This window comes from Grus americana, chromosome 3, assembly GCF_028858705.1.
Source record: "Grus americana isolate bGruAme1 chromosome 3, bGruAme1.mat, whole genome shotgun sequence".
NCBI lineage: Eukaryota > Metazoa > Chordata > Aves > Gruiformes > Gruidae > Grus > Grus americana.
In genome coordinates, this window is record NC_072854.1 from 32,339,980 (window position 1) to 32,364,916 (window position 24,937).

At 37.5% G+C, this 24,937-nt stretch overlaps 1 protein-coding gene across 2 annotated transcripts in view; it reads right to left on the reverse strand.

Moving 5' to 3' along the window:
- LMBRD1 (LMBR1 domain containing 1) overlaps positions 1-24,937 on the reverse strand; it is an 83,390-nt gene that overhangs the window by 17,001 nt on the left and 41,452 nt on the right. The window contains exons 8-14 of one of the 2 annotated variants that reach the window (XM_054821104.1): positions 20,901-21,026; positions 17,468-17,620; positions 12,132-12,196; positions 11,257-11,359; positions 10,007-10,111; positions 8,625-8,774; positions 1,644-1,719 (exon numbers count right to left, since the gene is read on the reverse strand). In XM_054821104.1, the coding sequence (XP_054677079.1) occupies positions 1,644-1,719; positions 8,625-8,774; positions 10,007-10,111; positions 11,257-11,359; positions 12,132-12,196; positions 17,468-17,620; positions 20,901-21,026 (778 nt within the window). The remainder of the gene's footprint in view (positions 1-1,643; positions 1,720-8,624; positions 8,775-10,006; positions 10,112-11,256; positions 11,360-12,131; positions 12,197-17,467; positions 17,621-20,900; positions 21,027-24,937) is intronic. The other variant, XM_054821105.1, reaches the window with a different exon arrangement.

The following is a 24,937-nucleotide window of genomic DNA, read 5'->3' on the forward strand; positions in this document are numbered from 1 at the left end:
CCTCAGAAGAGTTTCTATTTTTAATCACAAAAACATGGAAGCTTAAATATGACTAAAAAATTACATTTGTTAAAGTACCAAAACACTTAAAACTGCATTAAGTCTAGAAATAGCCAAAAATAAATGTGGATAAATGATTTATTTCAAGTATGGGGGAGATAGGAGAAAAATCCATCCCCCTTGGGAAATTATATGAACCACCAGGAATAAGACTAACACCTACATATTAAATTTGAAGATGATTTTAAATACAAGGGAACCACCTTGCAAAAGAGACCATAGTCTGATAGACTGGGAACAACAAACTAATGGTTCAGTTACCTCCACTATTACAAAAATTGTTTAAAATTACATATCCTTCCCAATAACACAAGTAGGAAGAAAAGCAGAGGAGCTGCTAAGATCTTCTAGAAGCATAGACAGAATTCAGTAGTTGCGGAATACTGATAATAAGAATACAAATACAGGACAACTATTTACCTTATGTATTGATTAACAAACACTGTCAAGCCTTTTTATAAGTATATAAATGCATACATAATTCATCTCCTCTTTATACAGAGGAGCTGAAAGTTTGCCAGACTGAGAACAACTGAGAGCTTTAGCCTGAAGAAAAAATCTGGACCATTCTGAAGGCCATAAATCTTTTGCTGAGATCAATTTTTCAAACAAGAGACCAAAACAATTGATAAAATTGATGGTGACCTTAAACAGCAGTATCAGTATTGCAACAGCTAGTGTAATTCAAACTCTGCAAAAATTGTTTATATGCATAGGAAAAGGAAGGGGAAAGGCAACATTGTAAAAAACAAATCCAGCATGATTTCAATTAGCTTGTTTTTAATGAAACCAGGCTAAAACTCATTCCCAGCTTTAGCCAAGTTTCATAGAGGAATTAAGACTAAAAATGTTACCATTCTCAATAAAAAAAAATTCAACATTAAGGGCTGCATAGAGGGAAAGTCGAGGAAAGCTCCACAATTATCCATCCGCTTGCTAGTCACTACTCACAGCTCCAGAATCACCGTAACACATCATCTGCCCAAATAACTGGTCAAAAAGGGATGGTTAATAACACAGATGAGCAAGAGTTATACCAGATGTTATAGGGAGTGATAAATTAACAGTAAGAGGATTACAGGAAAATAGCTTAAGATGTCTACTTCCACTGGTACTGTTGCTCATGGAACAGCCCATATTTGCATCTTAATAAAAATCACAGAATTCTCTTATCTGTAAATCCACTGAGAAGTTCAGATCTTCGTTTCCCCTGAGTACATTATGAAATTTAATAGAATACCTCTCTGCACGTTTGTATGGCAAACATATACACTGAAGTGACACTTCAGATGCTAAACTATTCACTGGCTAGGGTTTATTTTTAAGGTCATCTTCTACATACGTGTTAAAACAAATGGGAGATTTTAAAGTTAACTGAAATGGATTGCTACATAGTTTCCACTAAAAACAGTAATTTCTTCAAATCAACTAAATAAGCTGTAAACAAGCTGTTTTCTGGACATAGCTATACATCAAAGCTTCATATTAGACTAAAGCAAATCAAAGCCATAAAGAGATTGAGCTGCTTATTACTGCTGAGCATGCACGTATCACAGGAAATACAAGAAACGAATTTATCTTACCTTCAGGTGCATCTGCATCACAGTCTTTAGATACAAATGTCACATTCCTTGGCTGGCCATCAATTGTCTTATTACTCTGCATTATAAATACAGAAGATTAGCACATTAGTCTACCAGCAATGTTCTTCCACACACAGTTAGTCCCTGAAACAAACACGTCTCCCAATAAATTATTAATTTCATAAAAAAGGCTTTGACAAACCTCTTACAATATTCAAAAGGATTAAGAATGTTTTTGAACAGTATATGCAGAGTAAGCTGTAAGTGGTACAACATGAACATTTCTAAGCAAGCTATTAATTTTTTCTAAATGAAAGCATGTGTTCTTTTTGAAGACTTGGGAAAAATAAAAACTTCATCTCTGAAATTAAGCCTTTTAGCTGTGCATAAAATAAATTTGGAATTCAACTTTCATGATGAAGACACCACGGAAGTGTTAGGCTTGCATAATGATACCTAATGCAGTTTACTTCTAGTCTAAAAGCCAGATGATAGTATCCAATACACTTAGATAGTCAGAGTGGAGGAAGACCTTGTAGAATCATTTAAGTCGGAAAAGACCTTTAAGACCATCAAGTCCAACTGTTATCCTCACACTGCCAAGTCCACCACTAAACCATGTCTCTAAGCACCACATCTACACATCTTTTAAATACCTCCAGGGATGGTGACTCAACCACTTCCCTGGGCAGCGTGTTCTAATAATTGATAACCCCCCTTCAGTGAAGAATTTTTTTCTTAACATCCAACCTAAACCTCCCCTGGCACAACTTGAGGCCATTTCCTCTTGTCCTATCCCTTGTTACTTGGGAGAAGAGACCAACACCCACCTGGCTACAACCTCCTTTCAGGTAGTTGTAGGGAGCGATAAGGTCTCCCCTCAGCCTCCTTTTCTCCAGGCTAAACAAACCCCAGGTCCCTCAGCTGCTCCTCATAAGACTTCTGCTCTAGACCCTTCACCAGCTTTGTAGCCCTTCTTTGGACACACTCCAGCACCTCAATGTCTTTCCTGTAGTGGGGGGCCCAAAACTGAACACAGTACTCGAGATGCAGCCTCACCAGTGCTGAGTACAGGGGGATGATCACTTCTCTAGTCCTGCTGGCCACACTTTCTGATACAAGCCTATATGAACTCTATGTACCATGCTTACTTTTGAATAATCAGTAAATAATTTTAGCAGAGTCCAATACAAATCCTTTGTACTACATTGATTTCTTCATACACTAATTCACTTCAGAGGGTCTCATATCTACTGCACTTACTTTCACCCTCATGACTTCCTAAACAGGAAGCCCTCTAAAGAAATCAGTAAGGATCAACACCTTTTCTCCTTCAGGCTGAAGAAAACATGTTCCTTAAAACCTACCAGAAATCAGTACATGCTAGCACAGAAAACTAAGTGTTTCTCTGACAACTTAATTGAGAAAGTTTAGAAATATTAAGTAAATTCAGCTTTCACTCTGAACATTCAAGAGAAACAACCAAGTGTCTATGCTAAAAAGCAGCAGTTCGTATGAGGAGTTAATCTCATTTCATGCAAACACATGGAAGCGTGGAGACCACTCCTACATTAGAAGAATTTGATCCAAAAGGAGTATGATTAGGCACACGAATCAGGAACCAAAAGTAAGAGGACAACATGTAGATAGAAACAATAGGATAAGAACAGAAGACATGAAGTTTCAATTATTTAGTGTACATTTAGCAGTGGTCCATCTCCAAGAGGTATTCCAGCTGGCTGTCACTATTACAGCTTGCACTGCTCAGTCAGAAAGAGTGCTTCTTTCAGAAGAAGATTATACATGGTACAATTACACAGAGGCATACAAAAAGCACAGAACAATCAAGAATCTTGCTATTTGAAAATTTTGTCCTCCTTATCTTTATTCATTTTAATTTTTAAATAGCAGAAATTTAAAGTACAACATGCAACAATAGCTAGACCTGCAGGTTTCCTTTGATAACATCTATGCCTTTTTTCCAGGTCTGATATCATTCTTGTTCTCCATGAACACTCCTGTAATTAAAGATTTCTGACACATCTGGATTCAACTCTAAATGCTTTCGACAAGCTCAAGACACTGGGGTGTGCCTTGAAGTCATAAAACCAGCCTCTCTTTCCCTAGCAATCCTTTCTTCTCTTCTATACAAGGCAAAACCTTGTAAAGGTCCACTAAAAGTTTTCTACCCTTCCACAAAGCAGACATAAAAAAAAAGAAACATGTATTCCAAAAGATATATATAAAGCATTTCATAGTATTAACCCTTCCTAATAAAGATTAAGAACCACATTTACCATGGTAATCTCATTAACTATCAGCTGAACACCATTTTCATGTAGCTAGAATTTCTAACATTCAAATTTAAGATTCTTTAATGTAGTAGTACTACACAAAGCAAACTACACAAGTATTCAAATTAGCAAAATGCAGTCTTACACAAAGCTAACCACACAGAAAAGAAGTTGAAAGTTATTACTTATATTAAAGGATTAACTAAAACCTAAAAATATTTATGGTAAGACTCAGCAAGAGTTCAGTATCACGTCAGTGAAAGAAATTAGAATAAAAGGGTAAAAAATAATCACACCCTTGCCACAGAATTGGTTTCTGCATGCTAGAACTCTTCCAAGCAGATCACTGAACAAGCCAAGATCTGCTCTCTTGAATCCAGGGTTGGGATCATACTATTTGCCCTGTTCTCTCCTCTTAGGATTCTGAACATTAACCACTGCAGCCAAGACTGCCCTTGATCACTTCTTCCTTGTTTTCAGCACCAGGTCCAAGACAGCACCTCCCTATTTCAGCTCAATTGCCTGTGTCCAGAAGTTGTCATCAATGCACTCCAGAAGCTTCCTGGATTGCTTGTGCTCAACTATGTTGCACCTGAGTGGCTCAAGCCTCCTGTGAGGACCAGGGACTGTGAACATGAAGTTACTTACAAGTGTCTTAAGGGATCATCTGCTATCTGCTACTTCCTCCTGCTCAGACAGGCTGTAGCAGACAGTATCACCCATGATATAATGATAATAGTATGAGTATTATCAGAGTAAGACTCTAGTGTTTCAGTTACCACATCCAGTCTAAAGCTAAAAGCACGATGCCTCAAGAACAAACAGGAGACAAAACTACAGTAACTCAAGTGTGTGTGTTTCCAGAGCTGACACATTTTGGACACTTAATGAAATAGCAAGCTATCACATACAGGGTTAGGTTACAGCCTGTTACACTTATACAATTTGTTACAGGATCAAGAACTTAAAGATTTGTTTGCACACTTGGCCATGTAAGGGATACTTCTGGATTCCTGCTGAAGACAATGGAGACACTCAGCGTCCTGCAGCTTAGCTCCACTCTGGATTACCTATGTGAAGGCTGAGGAAGGAAAATGAATGCTGCTGCTCTGCCCTCAACTGGGGAAAAATATTAGTGACACCTATGACAAATACTAGCCTTTTAATTCCTGTCTGAGCCAGTCAAGTCTTACAGGTTTACTATGTAGAAACATCCGCAAGCAGTAGTCTTTCTTTCAGACAAGTGGAAGAAAACTTGGCCTTGTTGAACAGAAATAGCAATTACACTTCAATTGGAGTTTTGGTTTTGCTACAAAGCTGAGAAGACCTGGATGTGGACAGAACTCTACCTTTGTGAAAGGCTATAAAGAGACTCATGGCTATTTAGCAGATGATACAAAAGTTTTCTTATGAAATGAAGCCAAGTATTTCTCAGTGTTTGAAGAGCTATGCAAGCTGACCAAAGCTCTACACAGGGCCTCAATTGGTAAGAGCACTGCATCCAAAAAAGCTTTCAGAAGTTTCCTACAGACATCATAGCTGAAGACACTTTTGATTAATTGGGGACACATGCTTTGAACACCCCAATGGTCAAAGAGTTAAATAAAGCAAGTAGCCCAAGTCTAGCTAACATTAATTGCCTCACAAGAGCTCCATTTTTCTAAACATATTCTATTAGCAGGAAAAGTCAACAGCACTTCAAAGTTAAAAGGTCTTGTCAACAGTTATAGTCTCCAAAGGAAACAGTTCAAGACACAAACAGGATTCTAACCTAACGCATCACTACAGATTTTGGTTACAAATTAGTTTGACAGGTAACTAGATTGGGAATTACTGTAAAGCAAAGAACAAGGGGGGTGTGCTCCTTTTACACACTGTCTTTTTATGAGTCACCAGATTCTGACATACATGTTTATCAGCCCACTCATCCACTAAGCTGACTTGGAATATTGCTTATTTATTGCTTGGTTCTACACAGTGTTGCTTACCAGTGGTGTTACTTTAAATGAGCAATGAAGAATCTAGACTGTCTAAACTGGTGCATACAGCTTCCATCATCAGGAAGCTTGCCATATGCACAAAATGTATTTTGCTTGCCCAGTTCCTGTGTATATTCCTGGCCATTCCTCAGTTCCACAATAACCAATTCATAACCCTTAAGAACCTATCTTCATTGCTAATATCCACAGAAAAAGCTGCCACTCTTCATTCCTAGCCACCATGTCTCCTCATTTCAAAATACAAAAATTTAACATCCAGTCATCACAGTAGTCAGACACAGAAAATGTGTGTGGTACATTCTGAAAGATTCTTTGAGAGGATGTTGTCTGAAAACCTTGTATTTACTTGGTATACCAGAGAAGTCCAGATATAGTTTACCAGCATACTCTTTATGCTTCATGTTATTTTAACAATAAAACCAGTTTCTACCCAAGTTACTTTATGCACTTTAAACACAGCTCTGAAATGGGACATAAGAAGCTAAAGACCCAGGATACCTATCTTGACCATAACATTTTTTTAATCCTGTAAATGAAAAGTTGTAGCCCTAGTCAACCATTCCAGCTAATCCTTCTTGCAGTGCGGACCAGGATTGTATTTCAATAGCTGTTTGAATGACATAAGAGCCTCCCTACTGCTGTGCTCCATTCTCTTGACCCTTTTCATTACAAGCTCTATATCTATGTTCAGATACTATTTGTCATAAACAGCTAACATGCAACTGTAAGTCCCAATCCCTCTGTCCCCCTCAATATACACGCATTTTATTTTACTGAAACATTACTACTATATTCATAAAGCAAAACAGACTGCTAGCTACAGTCTTTATTGTTTTACTCTTCAATCTTTCATGTTATCTGCAAGCTTTATCATAAAGGATTCTTTTCTCAGGTCGCTGAAAGGCTTAAAGACTAGCTTGGTAGGATCCTTAATGAAATTGTCCTTCCCACCCTTCCACCCACAATGTTTCTGCAACGTAGAGACATACAATCAGTCTACAAAAAAACTACCTTTTGCAGGGACTTCAGCTCATAACTAATGCAGATATAGCTATATGATGTTCTAAGCTACATGCACAGTAAGTAATCATGCCAGAATTTATCTGAACTCCCTATAAAAGTAAACCGCTTTCCTAAACTGATTCTCAGCTTAGTTCCTTGCTGCTACTACCCTAATTCTAACAAATTGAGCCAATTTATAGATGCCTAAGCATGTTTATTTTATATTAATTATATCTAGCATAAAAATCTAATAAAAATGCATTAAATTTCCTAAATACCAAATATTCAAGTCCCCTACACTGATTCTATTATTGTGCTTGGATTGATATCAGGATGACCAGGCTCCCATTACCAGACACAATTTACATGTAAGAACGGCAGAAAAGTAGCATTTATTGAATGCTTCACTTCCTGCAGTGACAATTTTACCACATCCACTCAGCACATTTAAGTTGATCGGGTTCCTCTTCTCTAGCATGTTTAACATAACTTCAATTTCTCCTTGTAATCCTTTTTCTCAAAGTATTCTGCATCTACTCTGTTTAAACTGAAAGAATTCATAGTGATAAGTTACACATTTTACTAAACATTTTCAGCTAAGGAAAGTTGGTGAGTGATTTTTTTTTTTTTTTTTTTTTTTTACAGCAGTGTGTTCTCGTCCCAGAGGCACAGCCTTCCGGAAAACTAACAGAGTATTCCAAGTGCTCAAAGCAGCACCCAGTTACTTCAGTCTCATTTAAATACTTTCTCCCAACCTCTCTGGCTCAATCATTGTGTCTTTGTGAAAGTTATACTTAAACCCCAAACAGCACACCAAGAGATCTGGACTTTGTTGTGCCTGAACATGAGCAATCAGTTCATGACCCAGTTATTTGTCTACATTTGCAAGATCAGATCTAACAAAGCCTACCCCTGTAGGATACCAGGTCTTGGAAAACAGCTGTCCATAAAACCTTTCAAGATGCTTATGACATGTAACTTTGAACTTCCCCATAAATACGCAGGCCTCCACTCAAACTAAGATGAAATACAAGAATTAAAGCCTTTCAGTACAGAAGATGAAAGGCTAAAGAACCTAAAAGCTTGAAGTACACAAAAGTGCAATAACAAGAGCAGAGACTAATGTTAACTACTTGAATTAAGTAGAAGATTTTACAGAACAAGAACTGTAATGAGTTTCATCAAGTTGGACAGTCCAAAGCATCTGGAATGTGATTAGTCAGCACATACTCAGCTTTGTTCTGATTATTATCCTCCACTGTACCAGTTTATTTTTGTCATTTCTCACAAATATGCACATAAAAACTATCAACTGCAGAACAACAACATTGCTTTCAGTCTATGGACAGACTTACAAGCTAAAACTAATCCTCATTGCAGTCACTCAGCAACCTAAGCATACCAGTACCAAAAAACTAGTGGAAGCTAGCAGCTGTCTTATCAAAAGAAGTAATGCAATACTCAGTTTTGCACTGTCTGAAGATAATCTGGGAATTAAGTTGTGTTATATATAACACAACCAGTTTCTGACTTGTGTATTATCAAGAGACCTACTAGTAGTTAAAAAAGTGGCTACAAAAAATCTTCAAAAGTGGGAATGGGCCTGGCTTTAAAAGTCACTGTGAACAGTACATTTTTGATACAGAAGGTAAGATTTATTTTTTGAAAAAATTATTACATCTCACCTGTACCAAATATTTTTGGCTTCCATACATTACATACTGAGGGGCAAGACTGTAGATCATGTAACTGGTATGAAGAACTATCAACAGAAGTATCATACAGAGAAACAAGAGTGCTTGAGGTCGAGTTTTTCCTCGTCTGATTTTATAAAGCTAAAAAACAGAAAACACAAGTATTAACATAATGGGTTTTTTCCCTGAAGACATTTAAAATCCTCTTTAATTCAATTAACAAATTTAATTCTACTGACAGAAATGGGAGGCTGCTAAATTTATCCTCTTGCAACTTAATTCCAATGAGTCAAAGCAGATTTTCAGGTGTATTCACCTGAATTTCAAAGCACAGTTATTTAACCAAATTAATTGTTGTTTGTATTAATGACCTAGAACAGTCATAGACCAGCAGATTTAAATGGTGTTGCTTATCACTGATAACAAACTGTGCCTTGCTTGGTCAAAGAATATCGTGCCCTTTGGTCAAGGCGGCGTCATCTACCACTACACCTCTAATCAGATCTAGAAACAGAGGAGAGAGTATTCTCAGGCTCTGAGAAAACTTGCACACCACCTGGTGGCATCTTTTCCACTTTACACTGCAGGGAACAATATAATCCCTCCTTGTTACCCTGTAGATACCACTCTACTCTGTAATGCCCAAAGGCTCAACCCAAGTACCATATCAGGATAAAGATGACAGCTGAGGGGTAAATGATGGAAGACCAAACCCAACAGCCAATCTCAACTCATTGCAAGGATTCAGCATCAGTTATCACAATTTTGGGTGTCTCCACATGAAAGGGTGACAGTATTAAAAGGGAAATTAGACACAGAAGCAGGAAAATATTTAACCAAGCATCATGGCATACTGTTGGATACAAAGCTGCTTTTTCAACTGCAGTAATACATTATTTGTATCATATTTAGATATGCCATATCACTGTACTGTTTTATCTCTTATCAAGCTAGATAAAGTCTGCTTGCCGCCTAAAAAGCAAGTTTAGCACAACTGACTGCATGCACATTCCAGACTTTGACCATAAAATTCACCAATACTGCCAGTATATCAGAATCCTTTGGCTTTAACTTAGAAAAGCCAGAAGCTGAAGTGCCACTGATTAAACACTTGGAGTCAGCTGATTGTATTGCTTATCAATCTACAACATCAGTTTTGGTTTGATAATTTAGCAAAACAGAACATCATCTTTCAAAAGCAGTGAAAATTGTACAATAGGCTTCCAACACTCATTAGACATACAGATAATGCTACCTGCAACATCCAGTATTCATGAAGCAGTACATAAGTAATGGATATTAAATATATTGATTATCACATTCATTAAACATCTCATCAAGTATTATAAACTAAACTCTTAAGTCATAGTTACCCTTATCCAGAAGAACCATATACCCATATTTCGAATCCCTGCCATTGAAGTGAAGATAAAGTACATAACAATAGTTGTAATAAGAATATAATCAAGTGGAAAAACCTAAAACAAGAACACAAGCAGTTAAAAAGACAAGAAAACATTCAAACTAGAAAACAAGCTCTTCCCTCACTTAAAGCTAAGTAGTGTCCACTTACAGCATCTGAGGTAGTAAGACTCCTTCCATTTAACTTTTACATAGCAGACTCCAAATATAGTTAATATAGCTTGCTGCTAATAGAGCTTATACAATTAGTTTGGGAAAGCAACTGAGCATTTTTCTTAATTTAAAACTTGCCTTTATTTTGAAGCATTATACATTTTCAAGCCAAGAAATAATTCCATTCTAAGAGTACATTTAAAACAACGTCCACAGTGGCAACAATCATTTTAGGACTGTATAGGTATTCTATTTGTGAATATTTCTGAACATATTTGTATACAAAACTTGATTTTTATATTTACATTAATGACAGCTTGAGATAATACTACTGCTGAACGCTACTCTTCTTAGTAAGCTGCAAGCTTAGGTGTTAGTTTTAGAAACCATAGGGAAGTAATGCATTGTGCCAAGCTATTATACCAAGAATATTGAAAGAACTGAACTAGGGGAGAGAAAAGCACTAGTTTACATTAAAAGCTTTACTTTTTCTTAGCTTATCCATGACTGATTGCCAAATTTGTATGTGCCCTTGTTGCCTTCCAACCCTACTGAAGTTAACAAATGTTTGGTCTTATGCAGGGTTTGTTTCAAAGCCTAATGCATTACTATAACATTCATAACTGTAGAGTATAATATATCTTTCAAGATGCAATAAATAAATTTTAAAAAGTGCAATTACATCACTTAAGGGAGATAAACTATCAAGTACACAAACAACTAGAATATAGGTAGGGCATGGGAGAGTTGCTTTTATTCTATGCATAACTACAAATGATGTCATTCTTCATTGCCCCCATGTTCTCATCAGATGGAAGTTAATTTCAAGCACCACCTTCCTCCAGCAACTAGCTTCCATCCACCCAAGATTTTCATATCAGTATCTAATAACTAAAAGATTGTTAACAAGGAAGTTGCCTTGCTTTTACAGAACACACACCTAGATAATTTTAATTACTTGGGGAGAAGTAGTTTGCCTTTTGACAGCTTACCAGAAAACAGAGAGAAGCATCCTTACATATGTGTAACACCAATTTTTTTTACTTACTGTTTGAAGAACAGGTAACAACATATTCAATGGATTGGTCAGATTAGTTCCTAAAATTATAAATCCTGAATCGAACCCAGCCGAATGCAGAGCTTTGTCCAAACTGCAGTAATTGAGAAAAATTGGGTGAGTGCTACGGTTCTCCCAGAGCTTTGTCTTCAGTTTAATTTAAAAGGACAGCTCAAAAAAAGCTGAACTAAACCCAACAACTAACAGCTTTTTCATATCTATATAGACACATGCTTTGTTTTACTGTGCTCATTGCACTTGTCCTATGAAAAGGTATATTGATTTCTGTACCTCCTTGGAGTTTTAGCTTTTCCATACTTTAGGTCATAGAGCTTATTTGCCCAGTCTGAAAAGTTAAAAATGTCAACATTTGAAACCTCTGGTTAGAGTCAATCTTCACTGAAATGCATCAGATTTGCAGCTGGCTATATTGCTTTCAACACCATGAAACAATTACAATGTAATGCACATCATAATGGAATATACATGTCATTTACTGCAAGAATTTAAGCACCTGTTACCCAGCCCAAGTAGTACCTACGTGCATTAAGATTCATTCAAGCAATCAGAATACTTCTGTAGCCTGAATTAAACTTCCTTAACATATGTGCTTAACTTCTCTGCTGAATCAGATCTGTTTTCAGCAGCACACAATCAAGCTGAAGCATGTCCTTTTTTGAATCTGTCTTAGCACATTTTGTTCGGTTTCAATATATACTATTATAATGAGAAATGCAGCTCTAGCTACAGAAATGTAGCATAGAAAAGAAGTGGGCTGACTCTTGAAGCAAGCCACCCCTGATTTTGATGTTAGAGCAGAAACTATGTAGTTTAAGTGGTTAAGAAAAATGCTGAAATGTACTCACTTTGACAAGAACAGAGAGACAGTGAAGAGCAGTGCCACGATGATGAAGAATACTCCCCACACAATCTGGAAGTAAAGATTTATTATGATTTAACTGAAAGTGTTGCAGTTGATACAAGTGAAGACTTGTTTAAGTTTCAGTAAAGAACTAATGGTCTTGGACCACCCCGGAGCTCAAACACACTTGAAACAGTAACTTTTTGGTAAATACTTGAGACACACTAACAAAGTGTTTACCCTTAAACAAGGTTTACACCAAGCATTTAAGGAGTTGATCATCTAAGATGAGAACCTCCTCTTTGCATCTTTGTGGATACACTAAGCTCAGAATCAAACATTAAAGTACATCAAGTGCTATAGTGCAATACAGAAGCCTACCCCTAAGTCTAAAAAGTGTCATTAAGAACACAGATGAGATGTTATATTAAATGAACACAGCATTTAGCAGAATGCACAACCTGCACTTGCTATATTATATGGAAAACCTTAACTATATACATGCATTTGGGTTTAATTAGGGAAATGAGTTTGTTTCCCTTGGCAACCAGGCCTGCATGCTCACCTTCCAACAGGAGACAACCTGTGCACAGCTTACATGGAACATCTCACCCTTCCCAAGTGAGAGCTCCCTTCTATAGTGCTACTCAGAAACACTCAGTGACCAAATCACTTGGAAGGAGTGATGTAAAACTTAAGTCATCAAGCCCAAATACCAGGTCTAGTTTTTTCTCGCTTCTGCCTGCAAGTCCTCTTGGTTATTCATTAGTACTAAGTATTTCAAAGCAATTTTCAAGGTTTAAGTTACAAAAATCAGCAGCTTTACAAAGTACTTTGACTCAAAGGTTTAAGTCACCTACAAATTTAACTTTGAAGGGATGTGAAGACTGTGAATGGACTAGGAAAAAATTAACATGCTTATAAATACTAAGGTAGTAGGAAAAATATCTATATTTTCTTGGAGCTCAAGTAAGTTCTACTTAAATACTATTATTCTAAACCACTATCTATCTACCAGTGATTAAAATAAGATGAGATTACTATGATCACGTCACAACTGCCAGATAAAAGGCACCTCTTCTGGACAAGGTTCTAGAAGAGTTTCCATATCCCTTTAGCTGCACTAGGCCAGTCATTTGCCTCACAATCTTTGGAAGTGCATGCTTTATTCCAGAATTTGAAAGCAAAAAAACTGTAACACCTGTGGTTTTGTAGCCAGCAAGTCAGACACATAAGTACAGCTTATTTTATGGACCACTATAAATCAGATACTGCTATTGTTTTTAAAATCAGCAATACCAGGCTTTTTTTGTAAGCTTTTGCACACTAATACGGAACTGATGTACAAAAGAACAGACTTTCTTGGCTAAGCCAAGGTGGTGTATGAAACACTAAACTAAGTTTACCAAGGAGTAAATTCAGATTTTGTAGGCCAACCATATCGTTAAAGATATTGAGTTACAATGCTTTTATTGTTCATTAAATTCTGAAGATAAGCTTCCATCTGAAAACTCAAACGCAATATTAGAACATCACTTATAAAACAACTGATTATGTAGGCCTTATTAGGTATAGATTTAGAGACTAACATCAAGGTAAGTATTAACTTGCACATTTCCACATATTTAAGTATACTAACATTTTATCTCTCCACAGCAAGCTCCCACTAGGAATTACCCATAGAGGGAGCAGATGTTTAAAAACAATTAAGACCAAGAGTCTGAAGCTTGCATTACTTCCTTCACTTCTGCCAACTATGGCTAGTAGATAGGTATCTCCTCTGGCGTATGTCTGTCTTCCAAAGTGATGCACTCTTAGAAGTAGATAACTGATTGAAAAAGCACTCCTTTTCCCATTTTAACCTCAACTCCAGTCCCATTAAACACAAGATGAAAAAGGCTAATACTAAAGATATTCATTCTACCTTAGTTCATCCTGTATTTCCACAGTGCTATTAAGACTACTGAACCATAAATGATTTGCAATTAACATGAACCTACATGTACACAAGTTCAGAGCATCAGTTGACTTAAGCCTTTCACAGATGGGATCCTTGTGTTCCTACCTAGATTCTCCTCATACCTCCACTGATTACAGATCAATCAACACCTATCTAGTCTGTTAACCAGCACTTGGCCAACGATTAAGAGAATACCAACACTCAGACTAGTAGTTAAGCTTGCAACCTACAGTCAGCTTAGCCTTATCAAGTGGTATCAACCTGACTTAAATTAAAAGCATGCCTCCAGTTGGGTATCATTTGGTATCTGGGTAAGGGAAAGAATAAATACTTCCTATCCCCCTGCATAAAGCCTAAGATAGGAAAAAACCCAACAAAACATTGCAGCAGGAGCTATACATTCACTGTTGCCTTTTACTTGTCACCTATAGCAAAGGACAAATCTGTCGTCCCCAATCTTATGGGGACACCACTATACTGCTGTTTACTAGCTTTAAACCAACTAGAATGTCTTCAAAGATTCTAGATACACTTAGTCATGAAAATGTACAGAATAATATTGCTTTGTGTCACAGCATAAATGAGTACATGTTCAACTTCAGAGCAAAGGACAGCACTTAATCAAAACCTCTTGTTCTCATACCAGGACTATTTATCAACTGATGCTGAAAAGCTTTTAGTACTGGAACAGGCAAAAACCAAAAAGCTTGGGTTTCAGCCATACAACACAGAGGAATTTAGTAAGGTCATTAAAGAAAGCAACTCCTGATCTATATTAAGAGAAGTTTAACTTTCAAGGCAAGACAATCTTATTTCCTACTCCCTAGCCCTTTTGAAAGCAGGACCTCAATGCAACCATACCTCAAGCTATGTTACACCTTCTCCACTACAATCGGTTTGAACTGCTGCATTCCCAGGCCACTTCCTCTTATCCCTCAGCTACAAAACACAGACCCCATACCCACCTGTACTCAATCATTTGGTACAGAAGAGGTTTCAGGCCACATGAGCACACTCTGTTCACACAGGCCTCAATCTTCAAAAGGAAGCACTTCATTTTCTCATATTACTCACCTTAGGCGTCTCTTCAGTTGGTTCACAACTGTTGAAGTACCCCATGAAAAAAACAATGCAACACTCAACTTACCGTTGCTGAATAGGCTTCCACATTTCACAACCTACAATCTTGTTCATATATTGAGCAAACACAACTATATGCTTTGCAGGTTTTTTTTTTTCCCTAAACAGTTTTTATACCTATCCCTAAAGTATATCACATTTCTCTTGCTGCTGAGAATCAGATGAAAGTCTGAGAAAACCCATTAAGAAAGGAGAAGCAATAGAATTGTTATCTACAGGAAAGGTTACATTTTGTAGAAAGAAATTAGACCAGTTTGACATTACTTGACAACCCCAAGCTGACCATTACTCATTTCCTTGGGATCCTCCAGATGTGTTGCTTTTGACTAAATTGAAAAATTAACAGCTTCATCTTTGAGTGAAACAACTGTTTTCAAAATTTCATGTTAAAGAAAGCTAATGCTTCAGAGAAAAAAGTTTTCGCTTTAACAACAAATTACATGCTAATAGATATTTAATAGTAATAAAATAATTAAAGCAATAATACCAGAAGACACTTTGCAAAGACAGTTTGATTGTAGAAGTAGATACGAAGTTAACACTGTAAAAGACCTCCAAGATGAAGTGCTATTCCTGAACATGTTATTCTGTTCTGTCAATCCTAGTAAGAGTCTGCAACTCCCATAAATCTGACCATCCAAAAGACAAAGCAGAAATAGCCTTCCCCATATCTAGTACTTGCCTCAAATAGAATTTCTCTTGAAGTCTGAGAAATGTCCCCATCTTTACAATAACATACAAGTTGCACTGAAGATAGAAGTGTTGTAAAGCAATAAGCAAAGCTCCAAGATATTTTCTGCACTTCTACATTGATCAGAAGTATTACATATGGATATCAAAAGATTTCCTTTTCATGAAAGCCACTAATCAAACAACTGACAAATTTTATGTGCAAAGACAACTCAAATGCTATTAAAGTAACAGTAAAGCAGTCCTGCAAGAGTTAAGATGTTATTAAGTGATAAACATTATCACCTTCACAGGAGAGATCAAGGAAAAGCTAAAGTAAACAAGTTTTGTAACATGCTTCACAGCACAACCCTATTCTAAGTGAAAATCTGTCAGGAAAAAAATTATCTACCTGCAACTCCCCTTTAGTCTGTGATTCTTAAGTCAACAGTTCACAGTAACTGCCACAGTTAAAGAGAATAAAAAGCATTCAAACCACAAGAACAAAGAAACACCAGAATACCACCCTGATCATAACTGATAATCTGTAAATAACTAATGATATTGTATACTATTCTGTGAGAACACAATGAACTGTTAAAGTCCTACAGACAATAGATATGGTCAATGCAGTTCTCAAGTTTAAGGTTACTGTGAAAAGTTAAAGAAACTACACAAGCTATTTTGAATCAAAGGAAGCATCCAAACTGTTGAACTGGATAGTTCAGGGTATTTGTTCTTTAAAAGAAAGGGCCAATTCTAGATTTCTAATGTATCATAGAAAGAGAACTCCACTAAGAATTTCACACTGAAAGCTTCTGTTTAACTGCAATTTCAGCCCATTTCCATTGGTACTCAGCACTAACAGCAGCGATGATACTAGAGAAAATTGCTTATGGCCCCCCCAGCTTTTCAAAGTGCAGCGTACAATTTAAAGTAATGCAAAAATTTCTTCCTACATCTAGTTGTCAAAAAATATTATATAGCTATACTGTTCTGTAAAAGTACTGTTTTTTAAAACTAAGTATCTACTAAAAATCAAAGTCCTAAGATCAAAAAGAGACCAAGATCAAAGGTTTGCCCCAGTAACAGTCTCCTTTGCACTGGTAAAGTATCAAGACATAAGTTCCCTGCAGCTGGCTTACTATTGATCAAGTAATTACCTGGCAAGATGCTCATTCCAAATGCACATATTCTCAAAGTGTCTCACTTCTGCTGGCTACGTGTAATTTAGATTAACCTAAGCTACCTGACAGCTATAGAATTCTTCCTTTTCTTCCCATTTTCACATGCCTGAGAAAAGACACTCAGATATTCTGTAGCAGTGGCACTATAGTAGATTAGCTAGGACTTGCTTCTTTTCAATCTTAATCATATTTTAGCAAAAGTAAAAGGTTTTCCAAGACCTCAGACCTTGCTATAGGGCTGTAATTCTGTAATATAATAGTAATTAAAAAACCAAGTAGTTGATATTCAGGACAGTATTTGATAAACATGACCTATGATTTATACGGAACAATAAAGCTGGAAGTTATTCCAATTTAAGTCTCAAAAAGTGAAAAAAGTTTTACCTTTAGAGGTCGGATAGCTTCACAGAACTTCGTCCACCAGCTTTTCTCAATAGACTCCAGATGCCTTTCTCTTCTTCGAAGCGTCCTTAGTCTCTCTTCAAGCTGTTGTACAGTCCGTCTATCTCTTGATGACAGAGGCCGACCATCTCTGCACTGGTTACCAAAAAAATAGTGCAAGACACAAAGGGACACTGAATCAAGGGGTTCTTGCTTTGTGTAGAGGGTTGAACCCAATGACTTTCAGAGGTCTCTTCCAATCAAATTCCAAGACTAAGTCAATATATTAAGTTTGGCATCTGAATTTTCTTTCTAGCATTCTAGCTACGTTTCTTGTACTTGCAAGAGTAAGATGACTTGCTGTTCCAAAAATTAACCTCACAGAAATCCAAATATGAGGCACCATTACTACAAGAGCTAGTTGAATGTACCAGATAATTGTTTGATGATTATGTTTAAGAATGTACTTTAATTCTGAGCCTCTAAACACTGAGAGCAGGCACCATTGCACTTGTAAATTGGGTAGCACATCCTTAAGTCTCAGTTATATGCTAATAGGCAAAAGCAATAAAATAGGCATTACGAACTGAACCAAAATTGCTTCTAACATTGATGCTACTATATAGCAAACATCTTTAGATAAAAGAGATTCTTATAGTTTTAGTACACCTACTATATATTTTTTTTTAAATTCCCTATTTGATTTTTTTCCTCGTATTTTAAAAGAGCCTTCCTGCAAATAGTGAAACACTTTCATCCGGTGAAGTTAAAGTGAATCTATTTCAAATAAATTTCTCAAAAAGGTTACAAGACTAAGACCACATTCTGGGCACATGTAACAAACTGGAGAGTGCAATGTACTTTTAACAGGAACACATATTCTGCATACCCTATATAGCACCTCAGTGACTTGAAAAAGACATTTTGAAAACAGTCCAAGTTCCAAAGCTGCAAGTCCAAGCTTCAATTACTTAAGACTAATGAAATAAAGTTACCAGGTATACTAACAGCAGAAGACCATACTACATACTGAATCTTTTCATTAGATTAAGTAGCATACTTTTGTACTTCTAATTTTCATTGTATATCACCCTCAATAACACTCACTTTCTTCATGACTTCATGCAAATGTAACTGAAGAACTAAGATTTCAAATACAGACTGAGACAGAATCCTGACCATAATCCATAAACCAAGGAAAATTAGTTTATACTAATGGTTACATGAAAATACAGACATAACAAAGACTTTCAACTTTGATCTAGTTAACAAAAAGGATTGAAAACAAGACAACCAGTTGCCTGCAAACTCCCATAATCCAACGTAGTCTTCTGTTATAAGTAATGCTCCATTTTTCAAGGGTTTCTCATTTTTCTCATGTTGATTTCAGTAATACAGATGCCTTCATTGTAGTAGTACTCTGCTCAAAACCAAAACTTTATAGTTTAAACTGGAAGAGACTATTTTTTAGGTTTCATTATGCAGCACGATTTCTAGAACACTGTGTAGAGGTAGCCAAGTATCAAGGGAAGATTGTTGGAACTGTTTCAACACTGCCAGGCCTACTATCAAAGAGCACACAACAGCACAGATAGACTGCCAGGATGACAGTGATGCATCTTAATGCCCCTTCCCCTCACTCAGGGCTGTGAAAACACTGGTCAAATCGTTATCTGAAATGGGTTGGGAAAAGGGTGGAAGATTATCTATCCTGTATGTAAATAAGAAATTTTATCCTCCTTTGGCTTGCATTCTTGGTTGTTAAAACTGTCCTGCTTACATCAGGCACAGCATTTCAGTGAGGTGCAAAACCATTATGGGTTTATAAATGGTGTTAAATATCCTAGGGATGTTTAGGATTCATAACAGATTTCCATATGCATGCTTTTCATAAAGAAATTATTTATAATAGCAAGGTACATTAACTGGGAAGCAAGAATATCTGGGGCTGTTATTTATTCATAAAGATGATTAATAGTTTGATGAATCTAATTCATGACAGCTCCACATGCAAGTATCTAGTGTGGATAACTGGCATGATAACTGATTAAGTATCAACAAATTGGATGCCATATCTGGTAGCAGACTAAGTGAGGTTAGTATTCTTAACTTCTACAAATTATCTCTTCATATATCCAAGCAGGACTGGAAAAGTTTGAATTTAGCTTGTGTGGTGGGTTGACCCTGGCTGGAGGCCAGGTGCCCACCAGAGCCGCTCTCTCACTCCCCTCATTCACTAAACAGGGGAGAAAAGGCATAACGAAATGCTTGTGGGTCGAGATAAGGACAGGGAGAGATCACTCACTAATTGTTGTCACGAGCAAAACAGACTGAACTTAGAGAGGAAATTCATCTGATTTATTACTAGGCAAAACAGAGTAGAGGAATGAGAAAATAAAATCAACTCTTAAAACACCTCCCCCCACCCCTCCCATCTTCCCAGGCTCAACTTCACTCCCGGCTTCAACCTTCCCCCCCCTCAGTGGCACAGGGGGACGGGGAATGGGGGTTACGGTCAGTTCAGCACATTTTGTTTCTGCCGCTTCTTCATCCTCGGGGGGAGGACTCCTCTCATCGTTCCCCTGCTCCAGCATGGAGTCCCTCTCACGGGGTGCAGACCTTCAGGAGCAAACTGCTCCAGCGTGGGGTCCCCCACGGGGTCACAGGTCCTGCCAGCAAACCTGCCCTGGTGTGGGCTCCCCTCTGCATGGGTCCACCGGTCCGGCCAGGAACTTGCTCCAGCGTGGGCTTCCCACAGGCCGCAGCCTCCTTCAGGTGCCTCCACCTACTCCGGCATGGGGTCCTCCACGGGCTGCAGGTGGAATCTCTACACCCCCTCATCCTTCCTCCATGGGCTGCAGGGGGACAGCCTGCTTCACCATGGCCTTCACCACGGGCTGCAGGGGGATCTCTGCTCTGGTGCCTGGAACACCTCCTCCCCCTCCTTCTGCACTGACCTTGGTGTCTGCAGAGTTTCTTACATCTTCTCACTCCTCTCTCCGGCTGCAAAAGCTCTCTAACTGTTTTTCTTCTTCTTAAATATGTTATCACAGAGGAGCTGATTGGCTTGGCCTTGGCCAGAGGCAGATCCATCTTGGAGCCGGCTGGCATTGGCTCTATCAGACACAGGGGGAGCTTCTAGCAGCTTCTCACAGAAGCCACCCCTGTAGCCCCCCCACTACCAAAACCTTGCCACGCAAACCCAACACAGCTTGTCAGCAGAATTATAAGCTGGACAGAAATAACTACTGCTACAGGATTGATAAAGAAAACCTGATCACTACATATGTGACTACATTTGTTTCCAAATAACTTAACTGCAAGCAAGTCACTTCTGACTTGCTAATCTTTCTGGAACAAAAAAAAACTCTGCAGCATGACCATAAACAAGCAAGAAAAAAAATCATTAAGGAAGTGAGAACACTGAAGACCATACCTTTGATTTAATCCTTAATAAGTGTTGCTCCACTTCTTCAATATCTTCAGTGTTCTCTAAACGTTCATAAGCCGCACTGGTAGTTCCCTTAATTAAATTTAGAGGCAAAGCTGACATACCATAAGCCTAAAATAAAAAAGAAACTTACTCAAATTTTCTGCCATACATTTTCATCTGATAAGATTGCTGTACATTGTAGCTATAAGGTGTGTGCCGGTGTGTGTCCCCCCCCAACTTCTACAGACTAAGGCAATCAATTGTCTTCATTTGAGCAAAGCATAACCAACATGCTATGCATATTTCAGCATCCTGCATTGTTCCAACAGTACTTAAGTGTCTCAATCACTGAGACAATAGCAGGTGTTAAGACTTCATATAAGCACAGCCCACTGAAGATTCATCAAGCTAGCCCTCAGGTTTTTTTGTCAAATCATTTATGTTTCCAAAACCTGAACTTTCCCACTTTAGATCATAATCAAAACATTGTATAATACAGGAATTTCTAGATATTGAAGTTTTAGAAGCAAAGTGTACACAATTTATTTGTAGCCAGTAGTCTTCAAATTACTTTTCAAATGAAATTATGTAAAAAGTATCAGATTTACTGAAAAAATCCTGCAGTAAAGACACAGCAGAAGCTAGGTGAACACCTAATCTCAGTTACATTCCAAGACTGTTTAGATATACATTCACATTCAAAAATTTTGTTGGTATTTACTCCTAGTTTTAAGTCCTATACCATTCAAACTGTTTGTCAGCTTCTACAACACCATGCCCAGATTTTTCCAATGCAAAGCCTGTAAGCTTTCCACTAACATAAGAAACAGATATTTGAGGCAAGTTAAACAAGAAAATGCCACTATTTCCTCCCTGTTACCCTATGAGTCTTATAGATCTAGGCCAAGGTCCTAAGTTTCTCCAAGCCATTTAGAGACATTAGCCATAGGTTTTTTATTGGTTTTACTGTGTGTGGAAGGCTGTTGGCAATAGGTTGTTCTTGGTGCAGAGCTCAACAGGAAGGTTTTCCTTTTCTTTCTCTTAATCACAATTAACACATGCAGTTTCACTAGAGTGCTTGAGATCTGAACATTTGCTCACTTCAGACATGAGCAGTTTTCTAGATGTTCACAAGAAAAAAAATATCACTCCCTCTTTCCAGCACAGCTTTGCATTTCATACTGAGAATAGATTAAACACAAATCCTTGTGTGGTATAAACATCACCATACATGCTGTCAGATTACATGAGCTTTCTGTACAGAAGACTTGACCTGCTTAAGAACCAACTAATTTATTATGTATTGTACTCAAAGCAAGACACTGTCCATTTTTTGGGTGCATTTTTCAACATGCCATATACCCTGCCATGAACATCCATTTTTAAGTCCCTTTAACAAAGGGATCTTATTTACTATTATTGCAGCTCAAAACCACATTAACTATTTAAATTAATAACCATTTTAATAGAAATATCTGACACTGAGCCCACAAACTTCAGTTTTACTCTGCAAGCAACAATATTCCATGATTTCAAGAAACATTCCTCCAAGTATTAGGCTACAAAAGCATGAAACAGAAGTTTAGTAGTCCAACAGCCTTGTTTTCTCACTGTGGAATTAGGTTTCTTATGTTCAGAGTGACAATTACCAGTGAGTTGTTGGAACAGTATCAGTTAGGTTCAACAAGCAGACAGCATATCTGTCTCAACAGGCTTCAAACCCAAGGAAACAGTGGTACCTGTTAAATCACTTTAAAGCATTTAAGTAAGGGTAGAAGTATTTTCCTTCAAATATTTCTTGAAATATATATTAGCAAAGAACACATTCAGCTAGATCTTTGTGACTTGCACTACATGACTTGCTTTGTGTAGCTATAAAGCATTAGAACTGGTTTTACCATAGACTCCTAAAGAATAAGGTAGGCTATTAGCTATCTGCTCAGCATTTCAGAACTTCACAGCTGACATTGCGTCGTCACCCAAAAATACAGCTAAAAAAGTGTTTGCAGCACTGTTTAGACTGTTTCAAATAAAGTTAAACTCCAATTACTTATTTTTTTTTTTTAGCTATAAAAGGTAACTGGCAATTTCAGTCCCTATGTCACAGGTTTTTGCTGTAAAAGCTATACAGGGGAAAAACATATCACAGGCTAGTGGTGGCAATGAAATTTCATGCTTTCCAAGACATTCCAGAAGTTCTGGTTTGAATGCAGCTATACAACCACAGAAAGGCCCACCTACAAGATTAAGTATTTTAGGTAAAGAATTTAATTTTGGCTGGGCTTTACAACTCTCTCCATAGACATGGCTCAGTTCTCCCTTTAGGGTATCTCCTTTGAGAGCATGAAGCTGCTTTGCTATCTACAGGAGCTAAAAAGCAGTCTCCCCCAATCCTCCTCTTCTCTAGGTTCAAGAAAGAATTCCTTCAATCTTTCTTTACACATCGCGTTCTCCAACTCTCTAATCACTTTCACAAGCCTCCACTGGAGCCTCCACAGTTTTCTAGTTTTTTTAAACTGGGGGACCAAAACCAGAAGCAGTATTCCCAGATGTGACTTTGGAAGTGCCAAGTACAGTGGAATAAACACATAACAGCATGAACTGTCACTTGGAATTAACCCATTCCAAGAGAAGCCCTTAACACCTGCTAAACCTGATGCCATTCTTGTTGGCCTTATCTTCCCACCTGTCAGTGCCTCTGTGGTGGCTCCTTGTTCTGTCATATCTGCTTCTCCCAGTTTGATATCATTCTTAAGCTTGATGACTATATACTCAACCCCATTATCCAGATCATTTATGAAGACTGAATAGTATTGGGTTCATATTTACCCTGAAGAGCTCACTTGGGTCTGGCTGCTAATAGAGCAACTCCAGAATTTATGTGAAAGTATAAACACCATCCAATTTCATAACTAGAACAATCTAACCAAGATCCCTCTGTGGAACTCAAAACATTTCTAGCTGGAGCCAAAGACATTCAGTACGTAGAAACACATATAATGAGATTGCTATGACAATAAGGTCTACAAAATTTTACAAACCTAAGCTTAGAAGCACTTAGATTTCACCACCAAGTAGAGGCTTCCACTTGTTCTTCAAATAGCAAATAGATATCAAGTATTTACTCAACAGAAATAGTTAAGGAATAAAATGTAGACTTCTAAATCTAAGTTTCTGCAGAGCAAACTGCAACTTTTAGAAATGCTGCATTGTTTTGCTGGTTTTGCAGATGTGAATTATACACTTGAACGTCAAGCTTGCTCTAGTGATAAAGGCGGTCTAAGTTCCTTCCTTGAATACAAAAAGATGTTAATATGAGATGATTATGCAAGTAAGCCTCCCATCATCAGTGAAGGAAAAAGCCACACTGGTCCTTCAAGACATTAATATATAGAATGAAGGACAGAAAGATGAGTCATCCCATGTGATGTGTCACAGATCTGAACAGAAGCTGTATTAGCTCAGTTTCAGGGCTGTATATCCCGTCAGGCTAATGTAGAAATTCAAGGCTGCCCTGAACAAAGTTTTAATTCCCTGGGTTAGTGCAAATGTTAAGTTAGTCATGGGCTATTATTTTGGGCATCTGCAAATCAGCAAGCAAGCGACATATTGAAGAGAGCACAGGAAAACCAAAACTGTTCACTAAAGTCAAGAGTGCTCAGTCCTGAAACAAATTGTTGGTTCAAAGTTTGGAATATGAATAAAAACAGAAGAGCCTTTGAAGTAGTTAAGGCAAGTTAATTTATACACATGAATTTTTATAAAAACAATAATTAAGTCTTGACACATTCATAACACTGAAACAGTTTCCAGGACTTCTTTTTAAACAACCTTTGCCTAGAAGCGTTAAGTCAGAGGCACTGCACTGAAGAGTAAAAACCATCATCCAAATGTAATAGGCATACATGTTTTTTTTCTACATATATTCTTAAAAATGAACTGAATCTAGTACTAAACATTAACTGTTCAGGCTGGTATCTGATAATAAGTGCTGCAAGGTTAGGTCTTTAAAGTGTGCTATCTCTGCTGTTACTGGATGC